Genomic DNA, 19,120 nt, shown 5'->3' with positions numbered 1-19,120 from the left:
ACAGAATTTTATAGTCCACATTCAACAGTGAAATGGGTCGCCAATTTCTAATTTCCTCCCTTTCCCCCTTGTGCTTGTAGATGAGGGTGATAATGCCTTTCCTCATGGATTCTGACATACTGCCGGCCAGCAGCATACTCTCATACACTTCTAGCAGGTCTGGGCCAATCCAGTCCCACAGAGCCGAATACAACTCCACCAGCAAGCCGTCGCTTCCAGGAGTTTTACTCTTCTCGAAGGACTCAAGGGCCTCAGTCAGTTCGTCAGGAGTTAGCGCTTTGTCCAGACTCTCCCGTGTACTGTCGTCTAAGACCTCCGTGATAGAGGACAGGAAGGACTGGGAGGCCGTGCTGTCTGTGGGCTTCAAGTCATATAATCCGGCATAGAAGGATTTGCTGATCCTCAAAATGTCGGACTGTGATGACTTTACTGAGCCGTCTTCTTCCTTCAGGTTGCTGATCACAGAGCTCTCTCTGTGTACCTTTTGGAAGAAGAAACGTGAGCAAGTCTCATCCTGCTCCACGGAGCGGACCCTGGAATGGAAGATGATCTTGGAGGCCTCCAAGGCAAAGAGAGAGGCTTGCTGGCTCTTCACCTCTTGGAGTTCCTCCTTGATATCGACCCCCATCGACCACAGCCAGAGCAGATTCTGCATGTTTTTCTGGAGTCGGGACATTTCCCTCTGTTCCTTTCTAGCTTTCTGGGTGCCTTTGGGGACGAAAAACCTCTTGATGTTTCCCTTGATCGCTTCCCACCAGTGTGTCAGTGACTCAAAGTGGGGTTTCATGGTTCTCCAACCTTTGTTATCCCTCTTGAGCTCCTCAATGTTCTCTGGGGTCAGCAGTTGCACGTTTAGCTTCCATGGCCCCCTGCCCACCCTCTGGTCCTTCTCTAAGTGACAGTCAGCCAGTAGGAGGCAGTGGTCAGAGAAGAACACCGGCTTGACGTCGGTGGATCTGACTGTGAATGCACAGGACACAAACAGGAAATCTATCCTGGAACAGACGGACCCATCAGGCGGCGACCAGGTGTATCTATGCTGCGCTCCATCTGCAGGGTTGTTGAAGACGTCGTGCAGATTGGCATCCTTTACTGTTTCCATCAGGGATCTGGATGTAGCATCCAATCTGCTGTCAGCTCTGCCGGATCGTCCAGCCGCATCGATGATGCAGTTGAAGTCACCGCCCAGAATGACCGGCCTGGAGGTCGCCAGCAGCAGTAGGAGCTGCTGAAAAACCTCCAGCCGCTCAGCCCCTTGTGATGGGGCACAGACGTTAATTAACCGGAGTGGAGCATTCTTATACATTACGTCTACTACGAGGAGGCGCCCGCCCACCACCTCCTTAACCTGGGAGACGGTGAAGCTGCCTCCCCGCAGCAGAATCCCCAGGCCGGAGGAACGAGAGTCGTTTCCTCCCGACCAGATCGATGGCCCATGGGACCACCATCGTGACCATTGCCTGTAGGAGCTGAAGTATCGCACACTCCTGCAGAAACAACAGGTCAGCTTTGACCTTGGCAAGGTAATCCAAGGTCGCAACACATCGCGTAGTAGATTTAATGCTACGCACATTAATGGATACAATCTTTACACCCATTTTAAAGCAGTTAGTCACTTACCAAACCTGTTGTCTCTGAGAGTTCCAGACCATTGGTCTGCTCCTTCATGCCCGTAGTGTGCTCAAATTGCTTCACTTTGGATGGGCTGAGGAAAGCGTCCTGAACCTCCCCGTTCGAGATGTTCTGCTCGGGTGGCATCTGGGGGTCCGTGCAGAGAGCGGGGTTTGAAATGTCCTCTGCTGGAGAAGCTTCTCCAATCCTCTCCCCCTCTGGGGCGTTGCTGCTCCCAGCTTCCCGGAGCTGGGGTGCGCTGAGCACCTCACTGTTCCCAGATTCCTGGGGCTGTGGTACACTGGCCTCTTCGGGTTGTGGGCAAAGTTGGGGTGCGCTGGTCTCTTCATTGTCTCCAATGTTCTGGAGCTCGGGTGTCTCATCCTCCAACTCCCTAGCGTTTTGCCGCTTCTTCTGTTGGCGCCGCCCTGGCACTTCTTCGTCTGAAGAGCTGCTGCTCTTGTTATCCGTGTTGGATAGGAGACGCCTCTTGACTCTTGTCTGGGAAGTGGCTTGGTTTCTTTTTAGCCCTTCTTCCTTTTGGCTCTCTTCACCAGCTGCCACTCCCCCTGCTGCTTTCCCACTGCTGCCTCCTCCTCCTCCGTTGATTCGCTCTCTTGAGGAGTAGGAGGTTCAGGGGGCAGTGCTGTTGATTGGCTGTCTGTTGCCCCGATCTTTTCCTCCACCTTGTCTCTCTCTGTGTCCTCCTTTGTCCCGTTGTTCTCCCTGGGGGCCTTGGTGGTTGGAGTGACACGAAGCATTTCTTCTGCTTCCCCCTCGTTGGCTTTGGCTGCCTGTGCATAAGTACGGCAACGTTTGGGGCAGGTCTTGTAGAGGTGACTTGCCTCACCACACAGGTTGCAGCACTTAGCCTGTTTACAATCTTTTGTCTGGTGCCCTTCCTTTTTGTAGTTCTTGCAGAGGACAGCACTGCAGTTGGCCGCCACATGACCAGACTTGCCGCATGAGCGACAAAGTTTGGATTGCCCAGCGTAGACAATAGGAGTATAGAATACAAAAGCAAGGAAGTTATGTTAAACCTGTATAAAACACTGGTTCAGACTAAACTGGGGTAATGTATCCAGTTCTGGGTATTGCACTTTAGGAAGGATGTGAAGGCATTAGAGAGGGTGCAGAAAAGATTCACAAGAATGGTACCAGGGATAAGGAACTTCAGTGACATAGATAGATTGGAGAAGATGGATTGTTCTCCTTGGAGGGGAAGATTGAGAGGTGATTTGATAGAGATATTCAAAATCATGCAGAGTACGGACAGGGTAGATAGGGAGAAACTGTTCCCATTGGTGGAAGGATCGAAAACCAGAGGGCACAAATTTAATTTAATTGGCAAAAGAAGCAATGAGGAAAAACTTTTCACACAGTGAGTCGTTAGGATCTGGAATTCACTGCCTGAGAATGTGGTGGAGGTAGGGTCAATCAAGGAATTCCAAAGGTAGTTGGATCATTATCTGAAAAGGAAAAATGTGCAGTGCTGCATGGAAAAGGCAGGGGAGTGGCAATAGGTGAATTGCTCATTCAGAGGGCCAGCACAGATACAAGGGACAGAATGACCTACTGTACTGTTATGATTCTATGAAAAGCAGAAGGAGCAAGATAATGATGAAGAGGAGAAGGGAGACAATGAGAAGAAGAAACGTGATAATGACAATGAGCTGGAGGGAGATGGGGAATTAAGCAATTTGGGGAGTGGGCAGGAAAGTGGAGTTGAAGTCCAAGATCATCCATGATCATTTTAAATGGTGGAGCAGGCTCGATGAGCCAGATGGTCAACTCCTGCTCCTATTTCTTATGTTCTTGTGACAAGACAAATAAGAGAGGACAATGACGAGTAGGCGAGATGGAGTGAAGGAGGGAAAGATGGTGCAATGAGGCTGACACTCTAGCGCAATTCTGAGAGAGTACTGCACTGTCAGTGGTACCATCTTTCAGATGAGTTAAACCAAGGTCCCATCTGCCCTCTCAGGTGAATGTAAAAGATCCCATGTCACTACATCGTAGAAGAGCAGGGGAGTTATCCCTGATGTCCTGGTCAATATAGATCCCGCAATCAACATCACAAAAACAGTGTGTATGAGGAAATGTGGGGATGGGGGGCTGAAGGAACTGGGTATAGGGATGAAGGATGGAGGAATGGTGAAGGAAGATGGGAGGATGGGGGCATGGGCTTTCCTGGGAAGAGTGGGTTATTCCTCGAGTTTTATTCCTGATATTCTGTTGGAACTTTGCCTAAACAACAGAACTTGCATGAGTGAATGAAAGCAGAATGGTTAATCAGCAGTACTGATTGAAGACAATCCCTTAAGATGTCCATTCCAGCTGACACCAGGGACTTTACCACCTTTCACAGCTTCAGGAACCCAGACACAAAGACAGCACTGACACCTGCAGGTCCAACTATAAGACCATAAGACATAGGAGCAGAAGTAGGCCATTTGGCCCATCAAGTCTGCTCCGCCATTGCATGAGATCATGGCTGATCTGATAATTCTCAACTCCACTTTCCTGCCTTTTTCCCATAACCCTTGATTCCCTTACCGATTAAAAATCTGTCTGTCTCAGCCTTGAATATAACAATTACCACTTTAAATAAATTGAACTTTCAGGCTGCCAGTTTACAGAGGTAAAAGCATTGGTTAAGTCTTGGGACTTAACCCCTTAGAAACTGAATCTAAAACAACAGAAACATTATAAGTTATTGTCAGTCATGGCTTAGTTTTTGCTCTCGTCTCTGATCAGAAGTTGTGGGTTCAAGTCCCAGTCCAGAGATTTGAGCACTAAAGCTGACGCTTCAGTGCAGTACTGAGGGAGAGCTGCACTGTCAGAGGCACTATCTTTCAGGTGGGTTAAATCAGGTTAATGTAAAAGATCCCATGACACTACGTTGTTGAAGAGCAGGGGAGCTGTACCTGATGTCTTGGCTAATATGGATCCTGCCATCAATATCAACAAAACAGATTAGTTGGTCATTATCACAATACTGTTTGTGGGAGCTTGCTGTGCGCAAATTGACTGCCATGTTTTCTACGTTACAACAGTGATTACATTTGAAAAGCAATTAATTGGTCTAAGCGCCTTCAGACGCCCTTAGTTTGTGAAAATTGAGATAAAAAAAGCAAGTCTTTCTTGTATTGTGTACAGGACACTTACTGCAGGAACCTGAACGTTTCAGAGAATAGGAACACGCCATGCTGACAAATCGGTTGGTTTGGTTAAGTTAAAAAAGTGAATTTATTATGAGTTAAAAATATATACAGAGGATTGTTAAAACAGCAGACAAACAACAACACAATATTCAGCTTCAACCAAACTTTGAATCAACCAAAAGAATAAATTTGAAAATGACTCAAGATCTTTCCCAGAACATGAAATGAATCTTGGAAGAGTATAAGGTGAACATATCACACTGTTATTACATCGAGGTATGATGGGCTGAGGGAACTCAGATCTGTAGAGACTCACCCCAACTCCCTCACCATACTCAGGATAGTAATCCTCCCAGACAGGAGAGTACAAACATTACCCATGGTATTAGTCAAACACCCAACAGCTGAAGAGGATCTGTCTATAATCCACATCACCAAACTAAAGCAAGGTCTGATTCTACCCCAAACCCACTCCTGAGAGCTGGCTTACTTTACTAACACACACTCACACTCTTCACATCAGGGGAAACTCCCTCAGAACACTGCAGACAAAAGTTTCTTTAAAATCCCTGTGCTTAAATCTGGCTCCCAATTCCGATGATCAGAAGTGACACCGACCTTAGTAGGTACCACATGGACTGCAGCAGTTCAAGAAAGCATCTCACCAACACCTATCAAGGGCAACTAGGGATGGGCAATAAAAGCTGGCCCAGCCCGTGAAGCCCACATCCGCGAATGAATTAAAAAATACATGGAAGGTCTAAAGCCAAGTCAAAGTTGTAAGTGATGTCTGTATCACTGGATCCATGTGGGGGACTGATGCCTGCTGGACAGATCATCGACTTGTTCGATCACTGATGAATATCCACCCAGCTCTAAGACATCACAAGGACCAGAAGTCCAAGAGGAAGAAGCTCAATGTCTCGGCCCTAAAACAGCCCGACCAAAGGGAGGAATTCCAGGGGCAGCTCATGACCAATCTGGAAAATCTTCACACATCCAACTCAATTTCCAAATAGTGTGATCAAATTAAGTCAGCTGTACTAAACTCCTGTGTCCAGACCACTGGGTTTGAGCATCGTCATCGCCGGGACTGGTTCGACAAACATGACCCTCAAATACGTGATCCCCATCTGGAATGAAAACTATCGGCCTCCATTGCCTGGCAGAGCAACCCAAAGTCACAACTCAAGAAGGCAGCATTTCAACATCTCAAGGCTGATGCTCAAAGACAAATCTGGAAGATAAAGAACGTGTGGGAAGAGAAAGTCTGAGAGATCCAACAATATGTTGATCATCATGACATACAAATCTTTTTTTGAACTCACCAGTGTCATCTATCGACCGAGGTCAAATGGACAAAGTCCCCTTTGTTCACAGGATGGTGTTTCTCTTCTAAAGGATGAAAATGCCATCTGTTAAGGCTGGAAAGAAGATTTTGAACAACTGCTCAACCATGAATCCACATTAGCAGCTGATACCCTCCAGTCTATCCCCCAGTGCCTGTAGCAGAATCCATGGGTGAGTCACCAAAGATGGGAGGGCTGCAACAAGCAATCAAACAGATGAAAAACAACAAAGCCTGTAGCCCCAATGGTATTCCAGCTGAGGCTTTCAAAACTGGTGGACATTGCTCAAAATAAACTCCCCTGATTTATTAATAAAAGGTTTTAAGTACATACATAGGTCTACAAATTACTACTATAATAACTCCTAGCTCCCCTAATTAATCTGACTCCCAGTTGCACCTCCGTCATGGCAACAGTAAAACAAAAAGGATTTCAACACGCCCAGGCAAAGCACACAATACCCTGGATAGGAATACTCAAAGTGAGTTTTCTCAGCATTGGTTCCTGTAGACAGCAACTTGATGCACAGAGGCTGGAGGCTTTTCACACTTCTTTTAGATCTTAGAATGCATTCTTCTTACACTTAACCTTATCTTCTTTATACATGTTTCTCCCTTTTAATGTAAATTCCATTGTTCTAATATGTCTTTGCAATTTTACTTTTCTCATAATATAAAATCTTTCAAAGTGCTCATATTATCAGTAACCTTTAGGAAAAGTAAACACAGTTTGGTTTAGCTTCTTATGGCAAGGTGTAACATATTACCATCTCTTTGAAATTCAAACTAACCTAATTTATCTAAAAATGCAAATGTTCCTCACACCTCACATTCTAAAACTTCAGCCATGTTTATGTATTTAGCATTTCAAATCTAGCCCCCCTTTTCATAACTCAAAAGCTCCAGATCAGCTTCTTCCAATAGAATTAAATTGCCTCCCCCCCACCCCGCCCCACAGACATCCACACAGAGAAACTAATCCAAAGCCCACGATTAACCCAGCTTTACAATAAATCACAATAACATTATGGAAATTATTATATTTTCATGACACTTGTCACACATCTTGCACCTGAATGATTTCTCGCCAACTGGTGTTCACCAGATCGGAGGATTGGGCACAAACATTGCACCTGAAGAGTTTCTGCTGGTGTCCAAGGAGGGTCAAAGTTATCAAGAAAGCTTTACCAGATAACTTACAATTAGTGGGTTACTCCTTTATGTATATAGGCTGGTGTATGCAGAAGTTTGCTGTCTGTGTGAAGGCTTGGTCACACACCTCACATCTGAAGAGTTTCTCCCATGTGTGGATCCTCTGGTGTCTCAGGAGATGAATCCCATGTGGATTTGATGTTCCAGTTGTGCAGGCTTAACAATTCACACTGATAGGGTTTCTCCCCTGTGTGAGTGCATTGATGGACTAGAAGATCCACTGACTGTGTGAAAGCTTTGTCACACACCTCACATCTGAAGGTCTTCTCCTGTGTCAATCCTCCAATGGACCAAGAGGCTCGTTAATTGAGAGAATGATTTGTCGCACACCTCACATGTAAATGGTTTCTCCCGTGTGAATGCGTTGGTGGTTGCAGAAGGTCGCTAACTGCAAGAATGATTTATTGCACTCCTTACATATGAATGGATTCTCCCTGGTGTGAATGCAGTGGTGAGATTGGAGGTTCGATGACTGCAAGAAAGATTTGTCGCACACCTTGCATGTGAATGGTTTCTGTCCTGTGTGAATGCGTTGGTGTGTTTGGAATGATGATGAGTTTAAGAATGATTTGTTGCACATCTTGCACGTGAGTGTTTTCTCCCCAGTATGTTTGTATTGGTGCATGAGGAATTGCAATAAATTCAAGAATGACTTGCATAACCTACATGTGAATGGTTTCTCCCGTGTGACTGCATTGATGTGTGTGGAGGGTCAATAACTTGGAGAATGATTTGTTCCACACCACACATGATTGGCTTTCCCCAAGTATGAATGCGTTGGTGTCCATGGAGGGTCATTAACTGTGTGAAAGATTTGTTGCATTCTTGCAAGTGAATGGTTTCTTCCTTGTGTGAATGTGTTGGTGTTTGCGGAGGCTCACTAACCGCGAGAATGACTTGTCACACACCTCACATGTGAATGGTTTCTCCCCTGTGTGAATGCGTTGGTGTATGCGGAAGCTCGCCAACCGTGAGAATGACTTGTCGCACACCTCGCATGTGAATGGTTTCTCCCCTGTGTGGATGCGCTGGTGTATGCGGAGGTTTGCGAACTGTGAGAATGATTTGTTGCACACCTCGCAAGTAAATGGTTTCTCCCCTGTGTGACTGCGTTGGTGTACGTGGAGGTTCGATGACTGCGAGAATGCTTTGTTGCAGACCTCGCATGTGAATGGTTTCTCACCTGTGTGACTGCGTTGGTGTTGATGAAGGGACGACGAGTTCAAGAATGATTTGTTGCACACATCACACGTGAATGGTTTCTCTCCAGTGTGTATGTGCTGGTGCATGAGGAATTGCGATGAACTCGGGAATGATTTGTTGCATAATCCACATGGAAATGGTTTCTCCCCTGTGTGAATCTGTTGGTGTACACGCAGGTTTGATGACTGTGAGAATGATTTGTTGCACACCTCGCACGTGAATGGTTTCTCCCCTGTGTGAATGTGTTGGTGTACACGGAGGGTCCATGACAGTGAGAATGACTTGTCGCACACCCCGCATGTGAATGGCTTCTCTCCGGTGTGGATGCGTTGATGTTTGCGGAGGTTAGATGCCTCAAAGAATGATTTCTTGCACACCTCACACCTGAACAGTTTCTCCCTGGTCTGAATGTGCTGATGAAGGCGGAGGGACGATGACCCTGAGAATGGTTTATCATACACTTTGCACGTAAACAGTTTCTTTCCTGTGTGAATACTCTGGTGCCTCAGGAGATCAGACGATTGTGTGAAAGCCATCTCACAAACATCACACCTGAAGGGTTTGTCCCCAGTATGATTTTTCTGGTGTCTCAGGAGGTTAGAAGACGCCAAAAAATCTTTATCTCCAAACTCACGCTTGAAGGGTTTCTCTTCCATACAGCTGCCCTTGTGGTTACAGTGGTCATAACAGTTCTCTCTTGTGTCTCAGCAGATCGCTCTCACAGCTCACACTTGAACAGCCTCTCACCTGTTGGAATAAGTCAGTGGTTCATGAGGCTCGATGAATGACTGAAGCTCTCACCACATTTATCGAACCTTGTCTATGTTTAGCAATGCTGCAAAGGGACTGGATGTCTTCCCACAGTTGTGCAATTTTTCCTGGGGTGATGGTCAGGATCTATCTGCAGTGTCTATCCTCTCTGTATTCTCTGTAGTACGGTGCAATCCACCTGTAAAATAGGAAAAGGAAACATGATTTCCTCCAACTCCCTCTTCTCCATTACTGAAGGGGCTGACTCCTCAGTTAGAGGCTGTTCCACAGTGAGTGCCAGTCTGCTATTCCCCTGTGTGAGGATCAGATACAAGTCCTTTCCTCATTTGACTGTCACACACCCTCTGTTTTCAGTAGGGACACTGGATAGTGACTAGGAGCAGAAAATATGGCTCCTTTCCTTCTCAGGTGCCATGAGGACAATGGAAAAGACAATTGGGCGGAGTGTAAAACAGGCTATCAATTCACTATGAGCTCGAGACGTGCTGGCGAAGACCAGTTTTACCCTTAGAGATTAATATAAAAAACACTTAGGTGTTTTGAAATTTCACCCCTTATTTTCCAAAATTTGAATTTTGAAGAAATTATTTGAAGAAAACACACTGGATAGGAAATGCTAGAAGCTAAGGAAAATATTGCTTCAGTGTAGCTGATTGAAGGTTCTGGTTTTTCCTGGGAAATTAGATACACTGCACTCGCTCAGACTGCACATCCCAAATTCAGCTATCAGCCACAGCACTGGGCAAAACTATCAAATCCAAGCCCAGGCTTTTGGGAAAGGCCAAGGCCTTCAGGTAAAATCTTTAAAGAAGACATAAAAGTAATTTCAATAAATCTCTCTCTGCATCTCCCAGATAATTACACCTCACCTTCTCATATTCAGTAATGACCCATCAACAAAACTCAGCCCTGTAAATCAGAAGGGAAATGCTTCCAATAAACACACTCAATATCCAACACACAGCTCCAGTCAAACAGTTCAGCACAAAGCACCCAGTAAACAGCTCTCTCAGCTGGATCTTCTCACACAGCATAAGGGGCATTTCCACACCTGATTCCCCACAGGACAGTCAGACTGCCTGAACATTGCTGTGGATATTATATGATGTAATTATTATAAATTCTGTTCCTTCACCCACCATCTACTCACTTGGTTTTCAGTCCCTACAGGAAGTGAACCAGCTGTGGAAGAGGAGAGAATGGGCAGAGTGGGTGGGGTCTCTGATTGACGTCTCTTACAGCCAATCCAAATATTTCTGGAGTAACATGAGTTTCCTGAAGCTTGGGAAACTGACCAGTGAAATGGAGGCGACTTTGAGCAGCAGATCAGGTGGGAATTTAAACTTGTCATTGTCCCATCTGAATAAAACCTCACTTATTGCAGCTGCTGTCTCAGTTCCCCTGGTAAACATTTGACAGAGATTTCTAGCGTGGGAATAGCATCCTCGGAGGCTTTCAAACTGACAACATCAGTGTGGGATGTGTAGCCTCAGATGTGTTTGATCAGAAGAGGAAGACCCACAGCATCTAAGGCAGTGATGACGTGCAGTGATGGGATCAGCACATGCACAGGAGAGAGGGACTCAGGAATGAGAGGGGGGACACGGGAAAAGAGAGGCACAGGAGACAGAGGGGCATGATAGAGAAAGGGTCATGGGATGGAGGAACAGAGAAGGGGGTGGCGGGGTGGGGGGGGAGGGGGGGCGCAGGGTGGAGATTGAACCAGTACTTGGGGAGTGACTCTATTACTCAGCGAGTGAGTCTGACTCATGAAGTGAATTTGGGAGTATGGCTGTGCTTGGACAGCAGCACTGTGGTTTGGGGTGTGTGATTTGGAGATTGATTCTAGGATGGCGACCTCTGAGGAAATAAAACAAGCGATAGTAAGACCATGGCAGGAGGAGGGCCAGTATTGGTAAGAGCAAGACAGGGCAGTGCTGGTGAAAACAGTGGTCAGGTCAGGGGGTATTGGGCAGGGGCTGAGTGGAGGAGCGATGCTCTCTGTCAAAAGGAAGAGCCGTCCAAAATCCAACCTCATTTCTGATGAAAGGTCATCTTGAGCTGAAATGTTAACTCTGTTTCCCTCCACAGATACTGTGTGACCTATTTCTCATCCACACGCTGACCCTGTGTAAAACCATCTGATGACCTGATGTCAGATTCACAGAGGGTCTCTTACAATCTGTCCCATTTTACCTCGAGTCAGAAAGAAATGCCCCTCACCACCAGACAAAACAGAAATCTAGTAGTAAAGGAATGGCAAGCAGACAGCTTCAAGAGGGAGAGAAATGATTTGAGGACCAGGCCATGGAGTGAAGCACCTTAGATCTACAATTTTAACTGGGGCAGGAGCTAAATGGAGGACAGGCCCTTCAGCACCAGTAAGGGAGATGGATTCAAAACTGGGAGAGCCAAACTTTTATACTTTTACTCCACAGTCTGGAGAAAACAGTTTCTCACCAGTCACAGAAAACCAATGTAGAATGTAGTCCCATGTTATCCATTTAGCCATTTTGATGGGTGCCTGAGATGGGGGGATGAAAGGAGAGGAGATGGAGGGGGTGAAGGAGGGGGTGATATAGGTGAGGGAGGGGTGATGGTGGGATGAAGGAGGGGTGATGGGTGTGCAGGATGGGGTATGGGCGTGAAGAAAGGGGGATGGGTGAGAGGGGGTTAAACGACTGCAATCCTGGTTCCCACTGCCCGGTGTTGGGATTTACAAGTGCGCAACTCCAATTCCAGCCCCACCTACCTGACAGCCGCTCAGGCTCGCGCTTTCTCGACTTCAAACTCCTATGCGCTGGACAGCAGATCAGAAGAGGAAGACCCACAGCATCTAAGGCAATGATGACATAGAGTGGTGAGATCAGCACATGCACAGGAGAGGAGACAGGGGCACAGGAGAGAGAGGGGACACATGACAGAGGAAAAGAGGAGAGTGGGAGAAGAGATTACCCAGTGATGGGGCAGTGACTTGGGGAGTGTATCTGTGCTCAGGGTGTAAGCTGTGTTGGAGAGTGACTCTGTGACTGAGGGAGTGACTTTGACTCGGAGACTGAATCTGTGATTCAGAGATCTCTTGGAGAGTGATTCCTCACTCCTCAGCAGACCTCTCTGTTGGCCTCTTGACCACCCCCTCCCCCCGCCTGCCTGATGCCACACCCCTCCCCTGACCCTGACCTGAGGTGACAACAATGTTCATGGACTTTGGAGAGGCAAAGGAGGTTGGAGATGGGATGGTAGTTTGCAAGGACGGAGGGGTCAATTATTCAGGAGAGGTGTAAAAACAGCAGATTTAAAGGAGAGAGGGGACAACATCTGAAGAGAGAGAACCGTGAATAATATCAACTAACATGGGGACCAGGAGGGGAAGTTGGGTGATCAGCAATTTAATGAGAATAGGGTCGAGGGAACAGGAGGTGGGTCTCATGAAAAGATGAGCTCCAAGCAGGCATGAGGGGAGATAGGAGAGAAACTAGAGAAAGATGTGTGTTCAGGGCTAGGGCAGAGGGAGCATTAATGAAAGTTTGTCCAGGCGGGCTAGTGGAAGGGAGGGAAGTAGCAAAGGCAGCTGATGGGATTGTTTCAATCTTATTTCCCTGAGCAGAGAGGTCAATAACCAGGGAGCAGAGATTTAAAGTAATTGATGGAAGGATTAGAGGGGAGTTGGGGAGTGATTTTTTCACCCAGAGGGTGGTGAGGGTCTGGAACTCACCGTCTGAAAGGGTGATAGAGACAGAAACCCTCATCACTTACAAAAAAACACTGGGATATGAAATTGAAGGAATGATTTCTCCACATTTAAAATGGGGATGGAATAACTTCTCCACATTGACTCTGTCCCATCAAACACTCACAGAGAAGGTACAGCACGGGTTAGATACAAAGTCAATCTCCGTCTAAACTGTCCCTGGAGTGTCGGATTAACCTGGGTCATTCACACCCCCAGTTCAGGATCAAGACTCACCTGCCTCAGTCACTCAGAGCTCCTGTATTACTGACCTTAAGGTCATTGGATACTGTATTTGGGAGCAGAACCCAAAGAAATGGGGGGAAAGAATCCTCCAGATACTGCGCATCTAGTGGTGTGAGGGGGCACTGCTGACCATGATCACTGAGGAATACCAGGTTGTTCTGGAGTGTGGCTGTACTTGAGTCAGTGGGATTTAGGATGTTTGGGGTTTTGCTTGATGTGGGGATCCTCTACAGCACTGAGTCTATAGGTTGTTCCTCAACTCCTGGAGTCTACCCACTTTTCTCTATCAGTTTCACTTCTCCTGACATCAGGGACTTTACCACCTTTCACAGCTTCAGGAACCCAGACACAAAGACAACACCGACACCTGCAGCTCTAACTAGTTACCAGTTTAAATCAAATAAAACTTTCAGGCTGCCAGTTTACTGGGGGAAAAGCATTCTGTACACAGCCTTGGGACTTAACCCTTAGAAACTGAATCTAACACAACAGAAATATTACTTTATTGTCAGCTGTGGCTTAGTTTGCACTCTCGTCTCTGAGTCAGAGATGTGAGCACTGAGGCGAACACTCCAGTGCAGTATGAGGGAGTTCTGCATTGTCAGAGGTACCATCTTTCAGATGAGTTAAAGCAAGGCCCCATCTGCCCTCTCAGGTGACCAGAAAAGATCACATGACACTATGTTGTAGAAGAACAGGGGTGTTATCCCTGATGTCCTGGTCAATATGGAGCCCACAATCTACATCACAAAAACAGATTATCAAGTCACTATCACATTTTTGTTTCTGGGAGCTTGCTGTGCACACTTTGAGTACCACGTTTCCTACTTTATAACAGTGACAACAATTCAAAATACACTTTATTGGCTGAAAAATGCTTTCCAACACTCTGAGTTCGCAGAAGAAGATATATAAGACAAGTCTTTCTTTTTTCCTTTGGAAATAGTTCTGCATCATGTGAACTGGAAATTATAAACCCATTGATGGAGAAAGTAAATCAGCCCACGGTGACATTGACCAATATATAGTGTACAGGACTCTTACTGTAGGCTCCTGAATGTGTCAGTGAATAGAAACACACCATGCTGACAAATCAGATAGTCTGCTAAAGCTAAGTTAAGTTTAGTTAAGTTTAGTTAAGCTAAAGAGTGAATTTATTGTGAGTTATAAATCTATACAAAAGATTGATAAAACAGCAGACAAACAACATGATATTCAGCTTACACAAATCTTTGAATCAATTGGTTGAAAATGCATTTAAAAATGACTCAAGATCTTTCCCAGAATATGAAATTAATCTTGGAAGAGTGTAAGGTGAACCTATCACACCATGATTACATTGAGGAATGATGGGCTGAGGGAATTCAGGTCTGTAGAGAGTCACCCTGACTCCCTCACCATACTCAGGATAGTCGTCCTTCCAGACAGGAAAGTACAAACATTATCCATGGTCAAACACCCATTACCTGAAGAGGATCTGTCTATAATTTGCACCACCAACTGAAGCAGAGTCTGATTCTACTCCATATCCACTCCTGAGAGCTGGCTCACTTTACTAACACGCACGCACTTACATCAGGGGAAACTCCCTCAGAATACTACGGACAAAAGTTTCTTTAAAATTCCTGTGCTTTAGTCCGGCTCCTAATTCCGATGATCAGAAATGACACCGAACCTTTGTAGCACACGATGGAGCTTGTTTCGCTCATTAAAAACCCACCAGTGGTTACAGAAGTCCAGTGGTCATGAGGTCCATAGACTTTAAATAGACACCATGCAAAGCACATTTGACCTTAGGAATTCCAAATGAGGTTCCTTTGCAAATTGGTTGGAGGTGTACAGGCTGGTAAGGTCTTAAATGCCTCGACCTTACACATACAAACTCCTTTCTTTATATACCTAGCTTTTCCTTTGAATGTAAATTTCCATTGCATCACTAGGTCTTTTGAACTTCAGCTCTTCTAACAATATAACCCCCTTCATAGCACCAATTTTATTAGTAGGCTGAAAAATAAACATATTGTTTGGCTTCTTCTAGCTAGGTGCAAGACTTTACCCACAGACTTGAATGGTTTATTCAACAAATGCAAATGAACACTTGAACTTACTTGTTCCCCTTACTATTCACCCAATTAACATCTCAAAACAACTATACATCAAAGCACCCAGACTAGCTGGCTTTAATCCAATCAAGACACACACAAACACAAACCTAGACACACACCTCCACAAGAATTCTATTTAAAAAAATAATTTCCAATAACATTATACACATTAATATCTCCTCAAAACACCTCTCTATTTAGTTTAAAGCCCTCTCTACAGCCCTAGTTATTATGTTTTCTCTTCAGGATGGTCCTGGAGGAATGAACAGTTTCGACAGAGGAAAGCAAGACTGCTAGTGCTTGATGTGGTCCAGTCAGATCTGGCGATGGATGGCTAAACCTAGTTGTGTACCAGATACGCTCAAATATTCGCCCTATGGATTTGCACAGCAGGGGTATTGACCAGGAAGGGTGTAAAGTAATTTTGCCTAATGAAAATATAGCTTATGACAGTTGTTTCAAGTTTCCCTCTGGGATTTTTAAATAACTCCGCTTTACCAACTGCTGTGTCATAACAAAATCTCAGAGGGAAACTTGAAACAACTGTCATAATCCATTTTTGTAATTTGTAATTTTGAAATTCAGACTTGGAATTCAGTTGGAATAAGGCCACCAAGTCTTGTGGTTTTTACATAAAACTAAATTAAACATTTATTAATTTAACAACAAATTAAACACATACACATGGCTACAAATGACTACTATAATAACTTTTTAACAAATCTACAAATTAATCATTCCCAGGATTCCCAGGTTACTGTTGTCTTAGTAGAGGCTTACCTGGGAATGATTAATTTGTAGATTTGTTAAAAAGTTTAAAAACTTTAAACAACTGTCATAATCTATATTTTCATTAGATATGTTTGAGATGCAACTCTGAATTCAGGCATAAAACTACCAGTTCTCAAGAGGTTTTATATCAAACTACAGGAGACATTTATTAATTTACACAAATTAAATTTATATACATGGCTACAAATTACTGCTATCATAATTTTTAACAAATTCCCAAACTAATCTCCACTAAGGCAACAGCAATCCATAGACTTTAAGCAGACACAAGGCAAAGCATTTTCACCTTACAAATTCAAAATTAGGTTCCTTACACTTTGGTTCCTTTGCAGACACAGTGGTAGGCTTACAGGTTTTGATCTTACATTGCCTCTGCTGTGCACAAACAAAACTGCTATCTGTTATACCTAGCACATCTCATTGAATGTAACTTCTCATTGTATCACCAGCCCCTTTGAACTCCACCTCTTCTAACAATAAAACCCTTTTCATAATACCAATTTATCAGTAATATAAACATTACTTGGTCTCTGCTAGCTAGGTGCCAGATTTTACTCCCCTTCTTGAGTTTCAGATAGTGAAGAGGATTGTCAAAGGATACAACGGAATATAGCTCAGTTGGAGACTTGAGTGGAGAAATGGCAGATGGAGTTTAATCCAGACAAATGTGAGGTAATGCATTTTGGGAGGTCTAATACAGGTATGAATTATACAGTAAATGGCAGAACACTTAAGTGCATCGACCGGCCGAAGGATCTGGGTGTACAGGTCCACAGGTCACTGAAAGTGGCAACGCAGGTGGATAAGGTAGTCAGGAAGGCATATGGCATACTTGCCTTCATCGGCAGGGGTATTGATTATAGAAGCTGGGAAGTCATGCTGCAGCTGTATAGAACCTTGGTTAGGCCACACTTCAAATATTGTGTGTAATTCTGGTCGCCACATCACCAGAGGGATATGGAGGTGTTGGAGAGGGTGCAGAGGAGGTTTATCAGAATGCTGCCTGGTCTGGAGGTTATTAGCTATGAGGAGAGGTTGGAGAAACTCAGATTGTTCTCACTAGAGCGATGGAGATTAAGGGGCAACTTGATAGAAGTTTACAAAATTATGAGTGGCATGGACAGAATAGATAGTCAGAAGGTTTTTCCCAGGGTGGAAGAGTCAATTATTAGGGAACATAGATGTAAGGTGAGAGGAGAACACTTTAGAGGAGATGTGCGGGGCAAGTTTTTTACGCAGAGGGTAGTGAGTGTCTGAAATTCGTTGCCAGAGGAGGTGGTGGAAGCAGTGGTGTTTAAGAGGCGCTTGACAAATACATGAATAGGATGGGAATAGAAGAATACGGACCCCGGAAGTGCAAAATGTTTTAGTTTGAAAGGCAATATGATTGGTGCAGGCTTGGAGGGCCGAAGGGCCTGTTCCTGTGCTGTACTTTTCTTTGTTCTTTGTTCTTTGTTCATATGCACTCTACCTTACTTACATCTCAAAACTATTATACATCAAAGCACACAGACTAGCTGGCTTTTATCCAATTAAGACAAACCCACAGACTAAACCTCTATTTCAAAAAGAAAATTCCAACGCTATATATGTTAATAGCTTCATGACAGATTTGAACAACTCAGCCTTTACCATCGGCCGTGTCATAATGGGCTGGGCAGTTCTGGAAAGGGGACACATAGTCTTACAAAGCAAAAGGATATGGCAGCTTTGCAGGACAGCTATTTAGATAATGATAGCCGGAGTGTGACAGGAAGGGACAGAGTGTACAAACATTAAAAAAAGGGGCAAATAGAGTCAAAGTGGGAAGAAAATGGTAAAAAGGCAAAATTAATGGCTCTTTACTTAAATGCACATAGTATTCAGAACAAAATTAATGCATTAATGGCACAAGAAGAGGTTAATGGGTATGATCTTATAGTCATTATGGAGATGTGGTTACAAGGAGATCAAAACTGGGAACTAAATATTCAGGGGTATGTGACTTTTTGAAAGGACAGGCAAGAAGGAAAGGGTGGTGGGGTAGCTTTTTTTTATTCATTCACATGATGTGGGCTTCGCTGGCTAGGCCAGCATTTATTGCCCATCCCTAGTTGCCCTTGAGAAGGTGGTGGTGAGCTGCCTTCTTGAACCTCTGCAGTCCATGTGGTATAGGGACACCCACAGTGCTGTTAGGAAGGGAGTTCCAGGATTTTGACCCAGCGACAGTGAAGGAACGGCGATATGTTTCCAAGTCAGGATGGTGAGTTACTTGGAGGGGAACCTCCAGGTGGTGGTATTCCCATCTCTCTGCTACCCTTGTCCTTCTAGGTGGTAGTGGTCATGGGTTTGGAAGGTGCTGTCTAAGGACCCTTGGTGAATTCCTGCAGTGCCACCTTGTAGATGGAACACACTGTTGCTACTGTGCATCGGTGAATGTATGGGGTGGCCAATGTATTGGATGGGGCGCCAATCAAGTGGGCTGCTTTGTCTTGGATAGTGTCCAGCTTCTTCAGTGTTGTGGGAGCTGCACTCATCCAGGCAAGTGGGGAGTATTCCATCACACTCCTGACTTGTGCCTTGCAGATGGTGGACAGGCTTTGCGGAGTCTGGAAATGAGTTATTTGTCACACGATTCCTAGCCTCTGACCTGCTTTTGTAGCCACAGTATATATATGGCTAGTCCAGTTCAGCTTCTGGACAATGGTAACTCCCAGGATGTTGATAGTGAGGGATTCAGCGATGGCAATGTCATTGAACATCAAGGGGCAATGGTTGGATTCTCTCTTGTTGGAGATGGTCATTGCCTGACACTTGTGTGGCACAAATGTTACTTGCCACTTGTCAGCCCAAGCCTGGAGATTGTCCAGGTCTTGTTGCATTTGGACATGGACTGCTTTAGTATTTGAGGAGTCGTGAATGGTGCTGAACATTGCGCAATCGTCAGTGAACATCCCCA

At 45.0% G+C, this 19,120-nt stretch overlaps 1 protein-coding gene across 9 annotated transcripts; it reads right to left on the bottom strand.

The window, feature by feature from the left end:
• Window positions 1–4,832: 4,832 nt before the first annotated feature.
• LOC121291957 (zinc finger protein 239-like) lies at window positions 4,833–10,485 on the bottom strand. Of its 9 annotated transcripts, none has more exons than XR_005946128.1 (4): window positions 10,460–10,485; window positions 7,324–9,487; window positions 6,104–6,319; window positions 4,833–6,012 (listed from the first exon to the last, which is right to left on the bottom strand). XR_005946128.1 is itself a non-coding variant. In XM_041213644.1 (4 exons), exons 2-3 carry the CDS (start codon window positions 9,192–9,194, stop codon window positions 6,109–6,111), a joined length of 738 nt encoding a protein of 245 aa, XP_041069578.1. In that variant the 5' UTR covers window positions 9,195–9,487; window positions 10,449–10,484; the 3' UTR covers window positions 4,833–6,012; window positions 6,104–6,108. The 9 variants fall into 9 exon arrangements, 1 of the variants encoding a protein (XP_041069578.1); XR_005946127.1 differs by having other exon boundaries at window positions 7,196–9,487; window positions 10,449–10,484; XR_005946130.1 differs by having other exon boundaries at window positions 6,104–6,199; window positions 7,196–9,487; window positions 10,449–10,484.
• Window positions 10,486–19,120: the final 8,635 nt, after the last annotated feature.

This window comes from Carcharodon carcharias, chromosome 19 (genome assembly GCF_017639515.1).
Source record: "Carcharodon carcharias isolate sCarCar2 chromosome 19, sCarCar2.pri, whole genome shotgun sequence".
Taxonomy (NCBI): domain Eukaryota; kingdom Metazoa; phylum Chordata; class Chondrichthyes; order Lamniformes; family Lamnidae; genus Carcharodon; species Carcharodon carcharias.
The sequence above is the reverse complement of the archived record's forward strand: the minus strand, read 5'-3'. Positions and strand labels throughout refer to the sequence as shown.